This window comes from Falco cherrug, chromosome 12 (genome assembly GCF_023634085.1).
Source record: "Falco cherrug isolate bFalChe1 chromosome 12, bFalChe1.pri, whole genome shotgun sequence".
Lineage (NCBI taxonomy): Eukaryota > Metazoa > Chordata > Aves > Falconiformes > Falconidae > Falco > Falco cherrug.
Window position 1 is genome coordinate 24,592,132 of NC_073708.1, and position 20,874 is coordinate 24,613,005.

General features: G+C 39.2%; 1 protein-coding gene across 1 annotated transcript in view; it reads right to left on the bottom strand.

Annotated features, from left to right (window-relative positions):
- GPBP1L1 (GC-rich promoter binding protein 1 like 1) overlaps positions 1–20,874 on the bottom strand; it is a 34,493-nt gene that overhangs the window by 8,014 nt on the left and 5,605 nt on the right. The window contains exons 2-7 of the mRNA XM_055724664.1: positions 10,087–10,977; positions 9,082–9,196; positions 7,118–7,247; positions 6,486–6,769; positions 3,638–3,710; positions 2,251–2,444 (exon numbers count right to left, since the gene is read on the bottom strand). Of these exons, the coding sequence (XP_055580639.1) occupies positions 2,251–2,444; positions 3,638–3,710; positions 6,486–6,769; positions 7,118–7,247; positions 9,082–9,141 (741 nt within the window). The 5' untranslated portion in view covers positions 9,142–9,196; positions 10,087–10,977. The remainder of the gene's footprint in view (positions 1–2,250; positions 2,445–3,637; positions 3,711–6,485; positions 6,770–7,117; positions 7,248–9,081; positions 9,197–10,086; positions 10,978–20,874) is intronic.

Consider the following 20,874-nt stretch of genomic DNA (forward strand, 5'->3'; position numbering starts at 1 on the left):
TTCCTAAACAAAAGTGCTGCTGACGATACCAGCGGCCAATCCTTCCCTGTTGCAATCCCCACCACTGAGGAGCACCATATTCCCCCAACAACCACAGCACCAGGCCAGTGCATGCACACTTAAACGCTCTATTACAATTCTAATTCTACATCTTAATTGAATTCTAAATTAGCTCAAATACTTCTAAATCACTAAGTACATATTTATATCCTACTTAACATGACTGATCTCTTGGGCTACGTACCAAAAGTCAATACCTTCTCCACTAGCCAAACAGCATTGTGTATGTTATCAATACTGTAATACTTCAGGTATGAATCCAGGCGTAATCCATGCCCACTGACTGGTTCAGCACAGTGAATACTTCATTAAAAGAAACTTAGGCAACTATCACTACCTACTGTCATAACGTCTGATTTAAATATAGATACAGAATCTGGGATGGAAATGAGAGCTATGTAACATGTAAAACAAGCTAACAAAACCCCCTACCATTATCTTTCACGTAAGCTGAACTTCCACACCACAGTCACAAGGCTGTCTCAGAAAAAGATAGTATTTTTCAAATTATCTATAAACATTAAGTGGCTTATTCCAACTGTGAGCACCAATTAATACATTTTTTGTTTAATCTCAGGAATCGAAAAACTTAGAGTCTAATTTCAGAACAGTTAGGAAAGGCTTCAAAAGCAGCTCTTCTAGATGGAATTAATGGAAAAGCTCTAACCATGGGCTTCAGAAGTAGCCCAAACAAATGCAGTGGTGACTACACAGCAAGGAGTAAAAGGTACACAGACTTTTATGTCCAAATTTTACAATTTCAAGCAACAGGTATACCATGACCAGCACTAACAACAGACATTCGCATAGCTTCAGCAATGCATTTCAATCTCTACAGTTGGTATAGCACTAACTTTCAGACCTTGCAAGTTATCTTTGCACACAACAGCTAAGACAGAAAAGCTGTTTGCATTCCTGTTCACTAAAACTCTGTTTACTTTGAAGCAATCAAAAAGACCATCTTAAGAGTCTGGACAGAAACTGCATCTTTGACTTTTTGTTTCAAAGACCACTCAAAACATCCAGACTAAAAATAGGTAAGACTATATATACACATATATCAGTCAAGCTGTACAAGCAAAAATAAAAGCCACGGGAGGCCCCTATCCATCAGAAGCTGCATCTTGTTTAACTATTCTAAACAAGTAGGTATATGGACTGAAAAACTTAGTAACAGCCTTATATAATGGGCCAATTCATCCCATCTCACTGAGAAGGAGATCAGTTGTCAAATTAAGGGTTTATGTAAGCTTATTTGATAATAATTTTAATCACTAGGATTTTTCCTGTAGCTGGCAGAATTTAGCCTGAATTAAGAGAAACTTAGAAAAGGGAAAGAAGCTCTCAGCTTGCTTTCTTACAAAAAAAGTTGTTAATCTTTCCTATTTTCCTTTGAAGTGTGTAAGACTGATCTACTCTAATCATAGGGAAGATTTTGTTGGAATGTCACAGCCAGCATTAGTTATCAATAAATTTTAGCACTCAAAGTATTTGGACACCTTTTTAAAGAATGACCTAGCTAACAATTTTCTTTAGCCTCTTCAATACTTTCACTATCAAACCTACAAAGTTTCTAGGGTATCTATACACGTAGATTCTCTGGAAAAATGGGCAAGATAAAGCCTAGAACCAAGAACAAACAAAAAAAAGTACTTGTTTTTTTCAACACTCCTATATTTCTCTCAGTAAAATAATTATAGCACAAAACCCATTACTTTTCCAGGCTGTCTTTAAGGCTCAACTAAATTAGAGCTAAATTGCAGGATGTTACAATCTAATCTGATCTTAGCCTCAATTGTGTTTTAAACACATCAAAGTATTGTAACCTAATAAAGATTTTTCAAGGTAGTCACGTGAACAATTCAAGCACATTGTAGCACACGTTCCATTTCTCTAGCATTGCTTGTTTTGTCTAATTAATATAAGGATTTGTCTAATGCATAAGAACACACCCATTCAGACATTTGTATAGTCAGAAGAGAGGTTAGTTCTCTGTATGGACAAGACCAAATGGCATTTTAATAGGGAACAACAATTTTAGTAGTAAACAGACTTCTACTGTAAAGACCGCTACCCTAGAAACTACCGGGATTCCAACTCCTGCTATTTGTTAGGGGGTTGATTCCCCTGTCAAGGGAGAGAGCTCTCCCTTGATCTGCAGTTCACTAACTTGGTTTGAAACCCTTGTACCTTGGAAGGAGGAGCTGCAGGTTTAGGAACCAGATTTTTGTAGACACTTGGGACAATGGTGGTGGCTTTGTTGCCATTTGCCAGGTGAGAAACAGGTGATGTAAATGCAGCTGAGAAGGCAGCGGCAGGATCCTCTTTTGAAACCTTTTTGATGACCAGCATCTTGGTAGGTTGCTTGGCACTAGGGGGGTTTTCTGTAAAAATTAACATGAGAAAGATTCTGAAATACAAATGTTCAGTTTCATAACAGCTTCAGTATACTGCTAGTTTCTCCCCTTTCAATCTTAGATGCTACACATCTGATTCCGAGACTGCTATCAGCTCTTTTTCCATTTCAGCTTTGAGCAAAGATAGTGGATAAGGATGTCGAAGTCCAATCTTTTTTTGTTTAACAGCTCCCTTGACACTGAAGTGAAAAAACCCAACAGTGATAATCAGCTAACAGCCTTCCACCATACTAGAGGAATCAGAACAGACAGTGGCATTTTTTTGAGCAACCATGGATCAGCTTTGTTAATTCATTGACACAGCAAAAATACTCTGCATAACATATCTCAAAAGACACAGTGCTTTTACAAACACAATTAATATTTCTCAGGCCAAATCAACATATTTGCAGGAGCAAAACAATTAAAAACAGTAGTAGTCTAAATGGCTAAAAGCCCCATAAATACTAATTGTCATTATTTTTTGAGCAGAACAATAGCTACCTGACAACCATGCAAAAAGAACACAATCCAGTACTACAACAAGAAGTGTTCTTGATTTTTTTTTTTTGTATTTGTACTATTTATGGTATCTAACTCAAATCATCTAGCTATATTCTAACTAGAGATTAACAAACCTGTATTTAGCTGCTAGAACTGGTACCTTGTTTCACTAATTTTTAGGTTTTTTTTAAAGGCACAGATTTGCATACCACATCAGAATCAAAAGCAAGCCTGTTCTGAGTAAAAACCAAACAAACAAACCCACCCCCAAATAAATCCAAACCACAGAACTATGACAGTTTTGCTGTATTTCTAATATGAAGATCACAAGTCAGGAACTAATGTCTAGTTCTCTCAAATCTGCTCTGCCCTTCAAGTGATGTCTGCATGGAATTGTAACTGCAGTTAAGACAGGAAGCAAAGGCAGAACAATGACATTACTGCCACCAGCAGTTTTTTTATGACAAGACAAGCACAATTTCAAGTAGACAAAAAGGCTAAGAGATCAGTGAAGACTGTGGCAGGAAAACAACAAAGGAGAAAAAGCTGCAAACTGTCTGCTTTAGGTAAGTTTTTAAAAACATTTTTGAGTGGAAAAAAATAGCATCTGAACATCAGTCACAACTCTCTGCTTCAGCATCAGCATTCTGTACAGTGATGTAAATACTTTCACCTACCCCATACTCCAGAAGGTGTCCCTAAAGGTTTGTTCTGGTTGTTTTGTCTTCCAGCTTCTGGATTCAAAGATGGCTATAAAAAGACAATGCAAATTAGTATACGATCATATTGCATATAACAAAAAAAATATTCAGTATTAACAATGTTTTACTTCTAGGAACCCAGAGTGCAAGCAGGTTTCTGTGAACAGCATCTGAATTAGAAGGGTGCTTTGTCACAAAACAGCTGAAACCCAAGTTTGTATTCTCCTTGGCTTCAGCCAACAGAGGGTTCAGGATAGGCCCTTATGTCTTCTACTATACGATTAAGTAGATGCCACCAACCAATACACACATAACAGATTTAGGTATTTAATGAGCAGCTCAAAATATAAACCAGAATCCACGTCATCCATATATGAAGAATCTTGTCTAATTTCCCAAATAATTTTATACAGTAATAATGCATTAACCAATTAAAAAACAACAACCCAAAAGCAATACTAGGCTCCTAATGTAAAGGAATAATGAATATATATATATATTTACTGACAAAAAAACTACACGTGACTATGTTAAGCTTCAGAGTCCACTTTTCAGGGCAATACTGCATGCAGACTCAGTGCGCTCTGCAGACTTACCTTTGATTCAGTATCACAATTCAACCTGGTGGAACAACTAAGGACACATCCGAGCTCAAAGCAAAGTACAGAAAAATCTAAGCATTCAATGACAAGCGCTTGTGATTTAGCTATTCCTCTTCCCTGTCCCAAATAACTTGAGTTCAAAATAAAGCCATCTTTTTCCTCTTTTTAATGAATTCTTCATATGTTAGTTACTATGGTGACAGCATAAGTCTCTAATAACGAGCTTCTGAAATAGTAGGCATTCCTGTTCTATAAGAGTTATGAAAAAATGTCACACCATAGCATAAATTCCTGCCTCAGACCCTAGAAATTCCTGTTTCAGTGCTTCATTTTTTAGTTACAGGTCAGTTTTATAGCAGGGGTGCTCACACCACAGGAGAACTTAAACTAACAGCCTGTGTTGCAGACCTTTCAGGGGAAGCGTTGCCATCCTCAGCCACACAGACCTAACAGCTACATACTTAACCACAGCATACATTAGTTTCACCACTCTGGCAAAGACAATACAGGAGTTATTTAGCAAAGCTTGCTGCTAGACAGTGTGTGGCATTATCATCTTTAACAAAATTGGGGGAAGTAATTACAGAAGAAACAGCCATGTAGATGGGGAAAGGCACTCATCAAGGCACTGAAGAGGAGAATGAAGTAGTATGGAAAAAAGATTTAGACCAAGATAGACAACAGTGCACAATCGCAACCATTAACACTAACTTTCTACATTTCAACCAGCTTTTGACAGTCTAAAGCACAGGCTTATAGAAATCCTGAATTACAGTATTCTTGAGAAATCAGATTAACAGAAATCCACACGCAAGCTTTATCACTGCTCTCCAGGTGTTCACCACCCTGTGATGCTGGCTACCACTTCCAGCAGAAGGAGCTGAAGAAGAGCACGCGATCGCTCCCCTGGTACTTCATTGAAAAAAACCCAGCAGCATAAATCAAACTGGTTCCTGTGGCAATTTAAGTGTAGACTCTAGATTCTGCCCTGAAGCAGCAGTGGGCATGTATTTCACTTCAATTCCTGACTTCCTGAATAGCAGCAGTGCCATCAAACTGCCATGACAATTTCAGCTGTGAACAGCCTTCCAGAGATAAACACTGAATAAGAGAGCAAAAAGCCCAAAATGATGATACACGCAAGTGTACATACTATCAGCAGAAACTCTCATCACTGGAGGCAGCAACGGCTTTAGCATTGAAGATGAAGGAAAAGTCAGAGGAATTGCATTAGGTGAAGGAACTGAGTTTACTAGAACCTTACAGATGATACTGACCTCATTAGACTGGTCAAGAAGAGCCTACAGACCGCAAGAAATAGGATGCAAAAAGCAAAACATACGGTCTGGTAACAATAAAATTATCTTCAAGGGACAGGAGAAAAAAAATGAAATTGTAAAGAGAAAGCAGAAAAGGTGCGTATATCTCAAAGCGTTAGCATTAAGGAATGCACATAGCAAGGATGAAAGCTGCAAGTCCAAGTACTATTCATGAAAGTTTGGAAAACTAAAGATATTCCAGTAAAAACAGAGCCAGGATGTAAGAGACTATCATACTAATAATACCACATGAATCAGTGTGCTGGGTAAGGAGAAAGTTGGTGAATTTGAGATACTGATGGAAGAAACGGCTCAAGAAACCCCGATCCACAGATTAACAGAGGCAGGAAAACATCTCTGAGAACACAATACTACTCCAGAGGATTCAAGACAGACAGTTGCAAAAGTCCGAGCACATCATGAACAAGCTTGGGAAGGTTACCACAAACACCAACATGTACCAGAATGTAGGAGACAGGAACAGCAGGCAGACTGAAGATAAGCTGAACAGGCCTACTTAGGAGGGAAGAAAAAAAAAAAAAAACCAAACCAAAAACCACCTTCATAAGCAATGCCACAAAGTCAACACAATTACTCTTCCTGTAGCAGACCAAAGTGTCACCTTATGGGTTTCAATGAAGATCTGGCTTGTGTGTTATGACGTGTCTTCAGTTCACAATAACCATTTGGTAAAATACACATGCCAGCATCCTTTATACAACAGGTTGTCAGGTCCTGAGGACTCTGAGTACCAATCAGCATCCTGTCAGCATCAGAATCATTTGTTAAATCTGTTGTCATCTCAAACATGGAATGGAATGCAACTCTAGATCCTTGCCACCTATCAGCGCTAATAAAAATAAGATCTGAAAAGCCACTTCTAGTGAGAAGCTACACACTTACAAAATCTTCTTCCTCAAATTGCAACTGCTCTTTATCTTCTTTCTTCTCTTCCCTGGATTCAACAGGCAGCTTTTCTTGAAAGGCGGAACTTTTCCGAGAATGGAAGTTGCCATTCCAGTGGCGATGAACTCCAGTTCCTCCTCCACCACGCTGATTCACACCATCATGGCCCCGTGAGGGACCATGCCAGCCAGGCTGACTGCCAGAAAGCCCAACGTGAGCTCCTTTAGAAACACCAGAATCTACAGAATCGTGGCGGAGAAGGGACGGCTGATGCCAGCAGTCTAAACAAAAGGAGATAAGTGTGCAAATAAAAAAGTCAACACAGCGTGCAGAATATCGGAAATATCAGGCTGTTTTTCTTGTTGTTAAGTCAGTGTTCACCAAGTAAACTACTATGCCAACCTTATTAAGCTACTGTGTGATTATAACAGAAAACAAACCAAGCTATACAATGCACATACAGCTATCATAAAAACCCCTCAAGGCCTGAGCACATGACGTGAGAGAAGAGCACAGTACAAGTTTGTTGTAGGATGTTTTGAAAAAATACAGTTTGGGAAAATGTTTATATTCTGCAGAATATTCCAAAATGTTTGCTCACAGGCTACATTCTGATCCTTCTTACTCACCTCCTGCAGTTCGGAGGGGCCCATTATTGAAAAATCCATCAGAGGAGTTGTGTCTCCTACGGCTCACCCCAAAGCGGCCCTCTCCCCGTGGAAGATGCTCTCCATGTTTCTCAAAGGTGGCTGCAGGGGACTGCAGAAAGTAAAAAGAGATGTAATGAAGCATTCATCAGGGCGCTCCAGGAGCCTGTCAGTCCAACAGCAACATTTTGTCGATTGAAAAAAACCAACCAAACCCACCCCCTTCACCTCTCTACTAGTTTTCAATACATCATCCATATCTCCGTCGCTTAGCCAATGTCAACAATCATGTAAGCCTGATCGGAAAGGCACACAAATCCACTATCTTACACAGAATCAAAGAGAACCTAACACACTAATATCAGCAGTCTTTGCAAACACATACTTTCTGCAAAATTAATTTAAGAAATCCTGTGATACATATGTGCTCATTGATTCACTCCCCCTAAACAGAGGAGCAGACAGCAATGGAGGATCCAATCAGTCTGGTTAAAATTCAGAGATACTCAAGTAACTTAAAGCACTTTTGGACTATGACTCTGTAGAAAACATTAATACTTCCAGCATTAAGATTCCAAAGAATCTTTTGCTCTTCACTTTCCCTCATTTATAAAAAATTCAGATCGATAAAAAAATGGATCAAACATCCTGAAATTACTTTTGTGTCCTCCTATTTAAGCATGGAGGCGAAAGGTGTATTCTTTCTTGTTCACCAATGCTGTCCATCATAATCTGGTTTGGTATTAAAATGTTTTTCTCTACCCCATGCAGAAGTGACACAAGTTGTTGAAGTCCTAAAGCAGACTTCCGGGGTCAACCCAAGCTGCTTCTGGAATCAGTTTTGTAAAGAAGGTGACAGGCAAACTGCCCTCATTTTAAGTTTGCAAAAAACCTAATGAGTATTTCTGAGTTTGGAGTTAGAGCCCAAGGGCTTATCAATATATTACTCCACAAGGGTCAGATTATTTTCATAAATTAAACTGAAATTGTATCCTGAAATGTAAATACATGGCAGCTCAAGTCCTGACTCCCACAGCTTTAGGGCCATTTCTTTAAGGATTTTCTGTTTGGGATCCCACTCAAGACACAGTGCAAAGAGACTGAACTACTTCCATGTCTGAACACAAAGAATGTTCTTCCTCTGAAATAGAAGCGATACATTTGTCAAGACAAAGACAACAAAAATGATTTTCACCTGTCCTGGTTTCAGCTGGGATAGAGTTAATTTCCTTCTTAGTAGCTGGTGCAGTGCTGTGTTTTGGATTTGGTGTGAGAACAATGTTGATAACACACTGATGTTTTTAGCTGTTGCTAGGTAATGTTTATACTAAGTCAAGGACTTTTCAATTTCTCAGGCTATGCCAGCCAGAAGGCCTGAGGGGCACAAGAAACAAGACACAGCCAGGACAGCTGCCCTGAACTAAAGAGGTATTCCATACCATAGAATGTTGTGTCCAGTATATAAACTGGGGGGAGTTGGCCAGGGCCTGTTGATCGTTGCTCAGGGACTGGCTGGGCATCGGTCAGCAGGTGGCAAGCAACTGTACTGTGCATCACGTGGGTTTTTTTCTCCCTTCCCTTTGGGTTTTATTCTTCTCCTCTTCTCCCTCCTTTTCATTATTGCTATTATTGTTTTAGGGTTTTTTTATTCCTGCTTTATTCTAGTTATTGAATTGTTTTTATCTGAACCCTCGAGTTTTACATTAATTTATGATTCTCCACCCCATCCCTCTGGAGGGTAGGGGCGGGGAGTGAGCAAGCAGCTGCGTGGTACTTAGTTGCTGGCTGGGGTTAAAACACATCATTACCTTAAGTTTCCAAAAGCCTTCTTTAAAAACACCAAAGTAGTTAAACATTTCACATTCCAGGAAACACCAAGGCATTTATTTTTTTTAATTATTATTATTGTCACAGCTGTAAAAGGAGGTGACCTGTATTAATGTTACCTTGGTTGACTGTGGCGTTGAGAAGTTAAGCCAGGCAGGAACAAAGTCATGCTGCGCCATTTAGGTCCAGTGTCTCCCTTCAATAAAATGAGGCATCAAACCTCATGGCCAGGATCTGTAAATGAAAAGAACATTCCCTGACTGTCATCTTTTCCAAACTGAAATAATACAATTTATTTCCCAAAGCTTGGCCTATATGAACAGGAGGGGAAAAGCACTGTAGTTTTTCATATTACACTCCAGCGTGGGTTTTTTTTTTTTCCCCTGCTGACTTTGTTCCTCTGAATAGAACAGGTAAGAACTTAAACATTCCTAGTTACTTCCTGTTTACAATTAACACACCCATGAAATTCATGATAGGATGGGTGTGTAGGTGGCAAGGAAACCGAACAAACAGCATACAAAAGCCATACAATGCACAGATATGTAAAAGCAAGACATGGCAGAATATGGAGTAAGTTCCTTCATTGCTCATGGTGTCATAGTCTACAAAGGGGCGATCACTGCCATGTTTTATTCCAGAGGCCATACATCAAGTATGACCAAACAGGTGATGGATGTTAAGAGACACTGACAGAAGACCAGAGACCTGAAGGACAACTATGTGCCAGCTCCTGCACTCCCAACTTAAAACTGTATCCAGATCCACCAACTTCCATGCATCAGGGAATACCCTATGCTGAAACTGGTTTCATAGTTAAGAAACCAAATGATTAGTAACAGAACACAAACTGGTTGAAGGATCTTAATGGAAGTTTAACCGAAGACCAACAGAGGTGCCCCACTGAGGAGTCCAAAACGGAGTTGTTCTTTCCCACATGTAATGTCATAGCAATTTCCACTGCTCAAAACGATGAAAATTCCATTATTGCTCTGTATAACTGAGTTCTGCCTTTTTGTGGAAAGTTCTCCAGCTCATTGTCTTGCTTTATTTTTCACCTTTAATTTATCTATGAACAAGTCAACACTACACAAGCAAAGAAATAAGCACATATGATCACTCACCCTGAGTTTGGCCTCTGCAGTCCAATGTCCTCAGTTTCTCTGCTTCACTGACCTTCGGGTTCCTTCCTTCCCCAGTATGCTGTAAGGCCAGCCTTCAGGCAACAGTGCGTCTCGAAGCAGAGCACGAGAGGCCGCACTTCGTGCCAACTGTGCCCTTCACCCCCTCAGCTGCTCATTTTAACCAATCTTTGCACTCTCACTACAAAAAAAGATACCTAAGAAGGTAATTTGTATTTTAAAAAAGCCACGACCACGTTCACCTCATTAAATTTTCTCTGGTCGTGGTAGTAGAGAAGTCAGCCTTTACATTACAAAAAGGTTTGTCAAGTCTGCATGACAACATTCAGAGCAACACCATGGTTAATACTGAATAGATACACTCAGGTCTGCTGGATAATGCATGATCTGCAGCCGATCAACCTAAACACTCTGGAAAAAGGACAATGTTACATAAAAACGTTTGCCCCAAATGCTGAGACCTAAACAAGAAGCATCTGCCCAAGTGCTCTTAAAATATAAACTTCATTTTTATCACATACATCTGCTAAAAAAAGGTATAGTATTTTAAAAAATGAATGCTAGGATATACTCTGATCTTCACGTAACGTGGTTAATGCTCCACAGAGCTAAGCACTACTTGATATAAAGCTCAAAAGCAAGCACAAATGTTTTCCCCGTTTTTCACCATTTACATGCTGAAACATAGGTCACATGAACAAAAAAATGCCAGGTCCAAAAATAATCTCTTCTACTCTATTTTTTTTTTTTAGACTGGGTGCTGCTTTTAAAGGGACACAATTATTCCACAGGAGCTTCTTGTTCTACAGTGGAGAGTTCACTTCTTGGTCATAGTCCTCTTCCATCAAAGAGGTGAGACAGGAACTGTAGTCACTAAAAAACAAACAAAACCCCCATCAGTTCAACAGCATAAACATGACAAAGTATGACTAGAGAGAAGAACGGAAAGAGAAATTGAGCAAATACAGCGCATGTGCCAAAACCTATTCGATCTCTGATCAAAACAAAACCTGAAATAATCTAATAAAGGAAAAGATCCCCGAAAAGGGCATTTTTGCTTTTAAATGATCACTTCCCAGATTTAGTTTACTAAAGGGCAATACAAATAAGCTGAATCAAAATAAAAGGGAAGAGTGGAGAAACTGCACACAGCTGATGAAAGGGATTCCACACTTCATAGCAATTTTAAAACCTGCTGCTAAAATAACGAGACTCTAGACCACAAGTAGGCTTGGCCATTCCATGTGCCTCGCCTCCTCTACACGCCCACATCACTCCTCACCTGCTCCTGTACAGCCAGACTCCCCTCTCAAGAGACTCATGGTGGTAATACATCCAGTATTCCATTTACTCCTCCACAGAAAATATCAACAACAATTAGATTTTCTGCTATGGCCTCTTTTTCCTTGAGCCATCTTACCTAACCAGAAGCAAACAGATAGGTTTACTGCTCCTGAAACATCTGAAAAGTTTTATTACTGTTTTGATGCCATCAGCTGTTTCCCAGGATCCCTTTAGGTGTGCTTTACTATGCCCTTATATTTGAGTTTGTTTTCCTTGTTTGGATATGATTCCATTCTTTGATCAGTTTTGGGTTTTGTTGCACTTGTTATGCCATTCTTTAAGCATGTGGATTTTATTTTATTTTTTAAAGTTTTTAAGACAGTTTTGACAGAAGCTCAAAATAAACACACAGCAGGAACAGTAAAAGAATCACCACCTTTTTATCCTCTGGGTCATTCTCTTTAACAACCCCCCACATTTTCATAAGTTTTTTTTCCTTCCAGGAACTAGATGTGATTATTGTGTAGAGGAGTTTAGAAAGAGGGAAACACGTCTTCACCTAAGCTGTGAGCCATGATCACATTTCTGGAGGCAGAGTAACAACAAGCAGCCTCACAACCCCTACAAACTACCAGCCAAGATGAAGCAAAACACAAGTGGACACAGCCATATACAATACTGACCTGGGAACTTTCTGAGCATCCCACCCTGTACCACAACCTAGTAAGCGCCACACACTGGAAACAACAAAAGCACTAACCTATCACGACCTGTTTTTATATTAAAGGGTAATTTTTCAGTGTGTTTAGGGACATGCTGCAACACCTGCTGCAGACAGTCTTCCCATCATGCTGAACTCAGCACAGGTACAGAACTCCTTTAGATGTGACCTTCTGAGGCTGCTACCAAACATTTGAGTAGGAAGTAGAAGATAAAACAGGGACAAAGTCAATGCAGTTGACTATATTTAAACAAGGTTCATTACCTTCTGAATAAATATGCTTTTCAGAACAAACTGTATAGCAATTAAGGCATGTCAAACTATTGACCAAAGTCATATAATTAGGAAGTTGATTTTATGAACCTTGAAAACAATTCACAGCGATGTGAAAAATGGACCTAACCAGAGCAAAGCCCATGCAAAATTCTCTGAATTTAGGGGCATCTAAATAAATGAACACCACAGAATTACAGTTTCTAAGTAGGAACTAGGTCTGAGTACGCAACAAGAATAAAACCACCGCAGAAGTATAATACCCAGGTTCCACTTCACACAAAATGTTCCCAGTACTTTTGGAATAGGCAATGGAAAAGGAAAGCACATCAACAGTTTGCAAAACTTGTACTGCTGCAAGACATCTTTTTGTATTTTGGTACAATCAAACCCAAGGTGAAACTCTGCAAAACTCCAACCACCAATTAAGAAAAGATGTTGCAGAAGATTCAGGTCTCCTAACCTGCTGTTTTGGTACCACTGGTAGTATCAGTGACCAGGGCAGTTCATTAAGGAGCAGTATCTAACCGTAGATACTACAGTAGACAGACTACTGCAACTCCTAGACATGACATTTTGGACTGCTGTTGAAAGTCTTGCAAACATTGTGCTTGCACAGTTTGCCTAAATTAGGGTGACCAGAAAACCTTGTATTTGTTAAAGAAGCGACCTCCACATCACCTCAAACCTTCTATGAAGTATTTTGATACTTTTGTAACCTTTATTCTGAAACAATCTCACTTGTGCGTGTCACAGTTACTGGGAGGGTCTGCACTGAGGTTGCAGTAAATTAAAGCAAGATGCTTAAACTAATCTCCACCCACTTCCCTGCAGGCAGCGTAGAGAAGGCACACTTCAGACAGTAAATTCAAAGCCCTATCTTAAGCCCTTCCAAAGTTGTTTTTCCTGACATAAGCAAGGTACTGAGGGCCACATGCCAACACACTATATGCAGACACAGCCTGTAGCTGGCTCCATATTTCAATAGGCATGTATACTGCTCTTCAGCCATCACCTTCTAGTGCACATACTATCCCCAAAAGAACAAGGCATGTGACATTAAAATGCAATACTTCTTGCTAAAGCAAAAAACCTGCTGTTAGATGAAATGTTGTACATTATTCTACTACTGAAACCCTTCAGTCTCTAGGATTACCCCACGCACTCCGAATCCTCTCCAGCATTACACCTTCAACTTACCCAAGACCACTTCTGTAACATACCACACTACTGAAACCAGTAATATCACACAATCGTAATGGGCGAGACCCAAAGTTTCTCAATTGCCTTCTCTGACAACAACCTACAATAAATTCTTAAGAAAAAAAAAAAAGTGCAAGAACAAGAGGGAATAGCATCCAGGCTTCCATGATACTTTCTCAGACTTTTAGGCCATAGTCTGTATTACAGTTTATTACCAGTCAGTGCTTCTATGTAAATCTGTTGAATTGTTTTGGTTTTCAACACATTTATAAATTTTGCCTCCCAAATGGGAAGGGATACAATTTGCTTGTATTTTGTGTAAAAGTCAATTCACGGCTTTAAAAATGTCAGCCTTAATTCAGCTGGACCTTTTCTTGTGCTAACAAAGTGCCCAACCGCATTCTGTTCAGTTTTTCATGATACTCATGCGTTTATACATGACATACATATTCACCAAGTCATTCCTCTTCCAAGCTAAGTCAGACTTTTTGCAGAAGCTTTCTGAACACCAGTAATCATCCTTATGGCCTTCACCATATCTTTTAGATACAACATCACCAAAACTGCACAAAGTGTTCAAGATTTAGGAGCATGACCAGTTTATACAGTGGCAAAAATTGTGCAAATTAAGCTTTCTTCCTAATATCTAACACTGGTTGGTGTTTTGTTGGTTTTTTTTTGTTGTTGTTACTACCTAGAACTGAAATGACCTTTGCCAAGTACTCAATAATGAATAGAGTTAAGAGATTCCTCAAAGTACAGGTGGGGTCTGCTTTTCTCTGGTCATGCACATGAAAACGCGAGTGGAACAAACGCTCATGCATTCCCTTAAGGCAAAGTTCCCAGTTCTTCTCATATTGCATTTACAGTTCCGTCAAACTAGTCTCTGGTTCACTATGGAAAACAGCAAGCACAAAGATCAACCCCAGTAGCCACTCCCAATTCCAGGAAAAAGCAAACAAAGTGCTCGTCAATGCAAATTTAATTAATTCCCTCTCTCCATTTAAATGAGGTCAAGTTTGAATTATTTCTGGAAATACAAATCAGAAAAAGAGAAAATAATAATACCACTGAATGGTATGTTCTGAACAATGACATCTGCATTAATGAGCTTTGGTGAAGAAAAAAAAGGTTGTCTGTCAACTGCCCCGGAATATTCTTTCACTGATCTAGATGAAGTCTTTGGCAAGTAATATTAGTATGTAAAAATTTAAACTCTGTATTAGCACTTGGGTTCCACTTGTTAGAAGTTCTAATTAGCCTGTTTAAAAAAATAATTTCAATTATTAATTTTTACATGTTGCATTAAGTGTTAACTGTAATTTCATAGCAAATTCTTTTCGTAAGTTTTTGTAGTTACAAAAGTACTTTTATCGGTTGGTGTTTAAGTTTCATATTTAAATAACCTTCATGTCATTTACCACGGAAGTGGAAGAAATTAATTTATCATAGTGTCAAATAAATTAAAATTGTCAGATGCTCTTTTATATTACCAGATTTCATTGTGTATTTGTCTAAACAAATATTCAAAAATTGGCATGAAAATGGAAGGAATATACAAGTATATTTGATTTAAAGAAGAGAGACAGATGACAGTAAGGAAACTTACATAGTCCAGGACAAAATCCCCATTCTCCAATACACCGTTCATAAGGTGTTCTTGCTGTGTTACAGCTGAACATGGTTGCCCAGTTATTCTAATTCTTCTAACTTTCATTTCTGCTCCTAACATAGACCTGATCAGAGTTAATTTCTAAACCAGAGAGTTTCTAAAGTTTTGATTCTCAAGCTGAGCTTTCCAGATACACCTGACAGTGGGAAGCAAGGAGGATTCAATATGTAAAGACCTATACTACCCAGAACATAAGACTAGAGAGACAAGCTAAAGATATTCAGTCACCGAGTGATGAAATTACTCACTGGAAATAGATCAAGATGTTTCAAAACTCCTAAGCAAGCACACAGATTAGCCTCAGCAGCAGTGCACTCCTCTTACTTCCTTTCCCACCTCCTGCCTTGCCCCACAGAACCGTAAAAGCCCAATGGGAAGCAAAATCTACCCTGAGTCACAAGATCATCTACCATGCCAGCACACAACCTCTCTAGGAATACCTGGAACCAGGGCTTCTAACCTTTGCTCACATTTCTTAAACGAACACATTTTACTGGATGCCTGTTCTGCATCGTTGTACCCTGCAAACCTCCTCAGGTCCTTTCAGCCCTGCTGTCTACCTAGAATCCTATTAATTACAGCCACTAATTCAATTGCTGTTCTCCTGCAACAGCAAATCACAAAGAAGTGGAGCTTCCAATGGAAAACCAACATAAAAGTAAACTTTTACCCTTCATTATACATTTATCAATCCAGCTAATAGCAGCTGTAAAAGTCACAAGGACAACATCTCTCTATCCCTGCCACAATTTCAGTTCACTTCAGTGCATTTCTATGTATTACTCTGAATAGAACATGTTTACTTAAAGAAGTAAAGATTTGTTTTTCTAACTGGCCAAGTCAATTGGGATTTCAGTAATATTCCTAAAGATCTGATGTCAGCTGGGTTGCAAAAGCATTCAGAAAAATTAGTGAACAATTTAATGGATGCATAAGGCAGAACAGAATTTACTTTCCTCATCAGTTTTCTTTCTGTGTAGCTCTTTTAAAGTTATTTAATCAAGCAGATATGCCTAAACATACACAATAGACCTTTCCACTTAGCTACTCTTCAGAGTAGCGTGTCATTTAATAGGTGTACGTTAGTTTGTGATAAAGAATTAATACCATATGCATTCACTAAGATATGACCTCTTTCTAACAACTTTTGATTCATCCAACACATTCACAGAAATAGGGAGTCACTGCCTGGAGCCCAACCTAGGAGTTGTCAAAAGCACCCTAACGATTTTTTAAGGGTATCAAAAAGCCACACATGAAATTTCGTTATCCTGTTTTCCAAAAAAGCAGAACATGGCTTGGTCTTAATATTATCAGAAAAACTTTATTGAATAAGATAATAATATTTGGGTGCACAGCCCTTTAAAATAATGTAATTCTAAATCTCACTCCACCCTTGCATGCATTATTAGGCCTTACTATAAAAGACACAGGTGCAGCATTATTAGTTCAACAGTTGTCATAACAACTGGTGAGCTACATCTTCAAGTTGAAATAATTTATTTGCAGTTCACCTACATGAAGTATCTACAAAACAAACTTACTTTCATTTTGCTTTCAGCTTCCATTAATACAATTGTCTAGACACATGTTCAGTCTGCCTACACGACTGAAACACGGCTACCTTTTGAGAGGACAAACGTCGATGTTCCAGAATGGCACGTACAACTGGTAGTGCTCACACACCTGAGGTATTATGCACCAGAATAACTATAATACAGATGTGCCGTCGCTGCTTGTTTCTTTCCATTATGTCACACTGCTTAACTCCCCAAATGGTTACTCTAATATAAAGGACAGTTCTATTAATTAAAAATACCGCAGAAAACATTGTTTAAATTCTATCTCGCTGCTGAAAAAATCTAGCATGCGAAAATGCAAAGCATCACTCACATCAGATTTACCAGAATTATGGTAACATGAGCCCATTAAAACACTAAAAGATGGATTAAAATGTTAATCTTGTACCAACCCAAAATCTTCCCAGATAGAGATATTAAAAGTTTTTGTGAAAATCAGCTATTACTGAAAGATTAACACCTTGTTTTTCAAGTTTAAAGCAAATGAATCTGTCTTGCAGAATCATCAAAACTGTTTTGTGTTCTAGAAACAACACTGCAAATCTATATATTCCAAGATGAAAACATGCCAGAAGCTTGTCCATACAAAAGTTTTTCCAGAGTTAACAGGCTGGGGGTGGGGAAAAAACCCCCATAATAACTGTTACATATCTGACCACTGTTGCAAACCAGATGACCAACTTCAACGAACTGAAAATAGGTTAAGAAAGATCCAGATAGACACATCTATACCCTAAAACTCTTTTCCCTTTTGACAATCCTCCCACTGGCGTCTTGTACAGTACTGCTTCACAAACAGCCTGTCTATTTACCTACTTACTTTCCCCTTCTCTGAGGTCACACTGACTGAATCTTACTGTCAAAAAAATTTCTGGAACAAGTATATGCACCCACACAGCCACACACCTTGCAAAGCCCTAACAGCCCAGTGTTGTGAATACAGAGGTCTAGAATGCAGTGGGTAGGGAGATGATTTTTTTCTTTCTTTCTTTCTAACAGCAATCAAAGATACAAGGGCATACAAGAGTAACAGAACCAAACCACAGAGAAAAGTGACGGCTAGAACCGCGATGTAGTTTAGATTCTTCATCAAACACGAAAACGCTATTGACAAAACCATCACCTTTAGCAATGCTATTGATTGACGGATGCCTGCCCTTCCAGCCCCAGTTGATGAAGGTTCCTGCCAGCAAGGCTACCACCACATCACTACTGGGTCAACAGTATTGGGTGCATTGAGGAGATCACAGAACCCAAAGCCAGCAAGCTTGTCTTTGGAAGCAAGCTGTATTTAACACAAAAGCCCAAAGCACGTTTTGGAAAAGGCAGCATCTGGGGAACCTGTACAGAAGCCTGTGTAAGATGATAAGGCTCTGAACGTCAGCCAGCAAGCACAATACATTGCAACTGAGCTGTTCTGGTGGGCTTTGATGAGTTTACTCTCAGTACCAAGATAGGACTGTTTTAAACACGTACAATCTGAAAGACTCGACACCTTACAAGCACAGAATGGGGAAAGTACAAACTTTCTAGATACTATGCGCACCAACAATTATTCCTGGATGTTTTATACTCAACAGCCACTGGCAACACTGTCATCCCTTATGCCTCTCTCCTACGCCACTTAAGATTCCACTTCCCTCCAATGTCTCTTTAACAGCCTAGTACTGTTTATATTAGAGAACTGCGGTATTTATCTGAATACTAAAACCTGCTCAATGCTCTGCCCTACTGCAGAGAGTAAGGTTCCAGGGACTGTATACACCTCTATTAAACAAGCGTGTCTGTTGCCACTACTGATGCAAAATAAAGGCATATTTTAAATAGTATTAGGCTTTAAATTTGAGCAATGTTCTGAGCTTTCAACCCGCTTTAGCACTGTATGAAATAATGTATTTAAAATCCAGAGAAGGTATTCTGCTAATTTCAGTCAAACCCAAAGGTCTTTTTAGCTCTTGAAGCTAAAAGAAAAAAAATCAAATATCTATTTTGTCACGCACTTTGATCTACAGACCTTTAGAAAGTATCTGAAGTCAAGATAAGGCTCCGTTCTCCCTGAACCTTACAAAGCACACCACCTTGTCATGGCAGCCTTTAAAGGCACCACTACCCCCCCCGCAGACCTCATGACGGAACGAGTGAAACAGCAGCGAAGAGCCTATCTGTGTGCTCTGCCCAAAGCCTTAATGAACAAAGTCACTTCCCACTGCTCCATAGCATACACCAGGATAATGTTCCTCATCATACGGAAAGAATTGCAAATATGTAATTACTGGCTTATCCCTGCCACGTACTACCCTGCCTACCTGTCTTCCAGAGACGCAGACGGAGCCTAAGCAGAAGTGAAGTAAGTAGTTCTTCAGTACCTTTAAAAAAATAAAAATATGGCATGGGTGTTTCCCACTAAGGGTATTTTATTACCCAGTATTTTACAAGGGTTACTAGTGCTACTATAGCACACCTACATTTAAATATATTCTGTTTGGAGCTGAGAAAAACATATTTCCATTGGAAGGAGCATCAAATGCAGCCAGACTATTTATCAAATATTTGTGTCAAGGCAAGAGAGACTATAAATCACGTACAGGGAAGTACAGATCTGCATTCCAGATGAAGGATAAGATAGTAGAAGGCATGTCACTTGCAGAGGAAACTGAATGGAGAGTCAACAAAATAAACAGAGAAGGATATTCAGAAATAATAGACCATTCTCCTAAGCAATATTATAGTAATTCTTGCCCTCGATACATTCCCCTAGCCCTGCAAGATCAGTACTACAAACTGGGGAGGGCGGTACATTCCAGTTACAGGTACTTCCCAGCCAAGACAACAGGCCAAGACTAGGGGACTAATCATACCCTCTCTGCCCCTCCTTTCACTTGGATTATTTCCAAACTATTTTACCTCAAGACCAGGACAGTATGAACAAACTCCACATTTATTTGTCTGGGACTAGGACACAACAAAGACATGTTCACTCAGCACTTTTCACCATGTGTACAACACCTGCATTACAGTTTGTAAAGTTTACATTTTCTGTTATGTTTTTCATTCCACTAGCTTAACATTTTCAGCACTTTCTAATTGAAAAAGTACTATCAAACATCAATGCAAAAAAGACACTGAAGTCACTTCCATTTAAAACAAGTCCTATAAATATAAGTTGCGCAAATAATAAATATTCCATTTGTTTGGTCTTGGCTTCAAAAAAAAAAAAAAAAAGGAACAAGTGATCCCTGATCCTGTGATCTGATGATTTGCTGCAGCTGGCAGATATGTCAGTGTTTTGCTGGAGCTCTGTGACCTAATCTGTGAAACACTTAAGAGATAAAATAAAGCAAGGAGTTACGGACAAGGTGTTGTCCAGCTGGTTTGAGCTTTGTCATTAGATCTTGCAGAGAATTGTTGTGCTGTTATTTGGCAGCTACACTGTGCAGGCCAAGAGTTAAACAATGTCATTCTTCTATCCTAGTGCCCTACAATAAACTAGGGAATACTAGGAAAAGACTGGGGGGGGGGTGGGCAATCTTCAGAGGTTGCAGTTCCATCCTTTCTGAGATTTAAAAGACTACCTCTACCCTCTCCCATCAGACACCTTTGAAAATAAATTAAGCAATGCCCTCCTCCACCAACTTGTAGAGTGATCTCCATGCTGCAGACATCCAAAAATAAATCCTAAAATGTCTCAAAAAGTATCAGAAAAATGAGTTTGCTATCAGCAGACTGGATTTCATTATGCAGCTATTCAAACCTCCACTGGAATATGTTTTTGGGAGCTGTAAATCAAAAGAGATTAGCATATCAGCATTCTCCAGTGTATCTCTACGATCTGTTTTGGTTATTCTTATGGCCTGAAAGCCTGCCCCTGCATCTAATGCCTAACGTAAATAAATTCTGCTGCAATTTCAACCCATAACTACTTGCTTTATTCATGATGGATATGGCAAGCTGACAAGCTTCTCTTTGCAGATACCTTTTAAAACATCTTTCCTCCACACCCGTACTTCAGTATTCCCTCACTGAAAGGCAACCTTAGC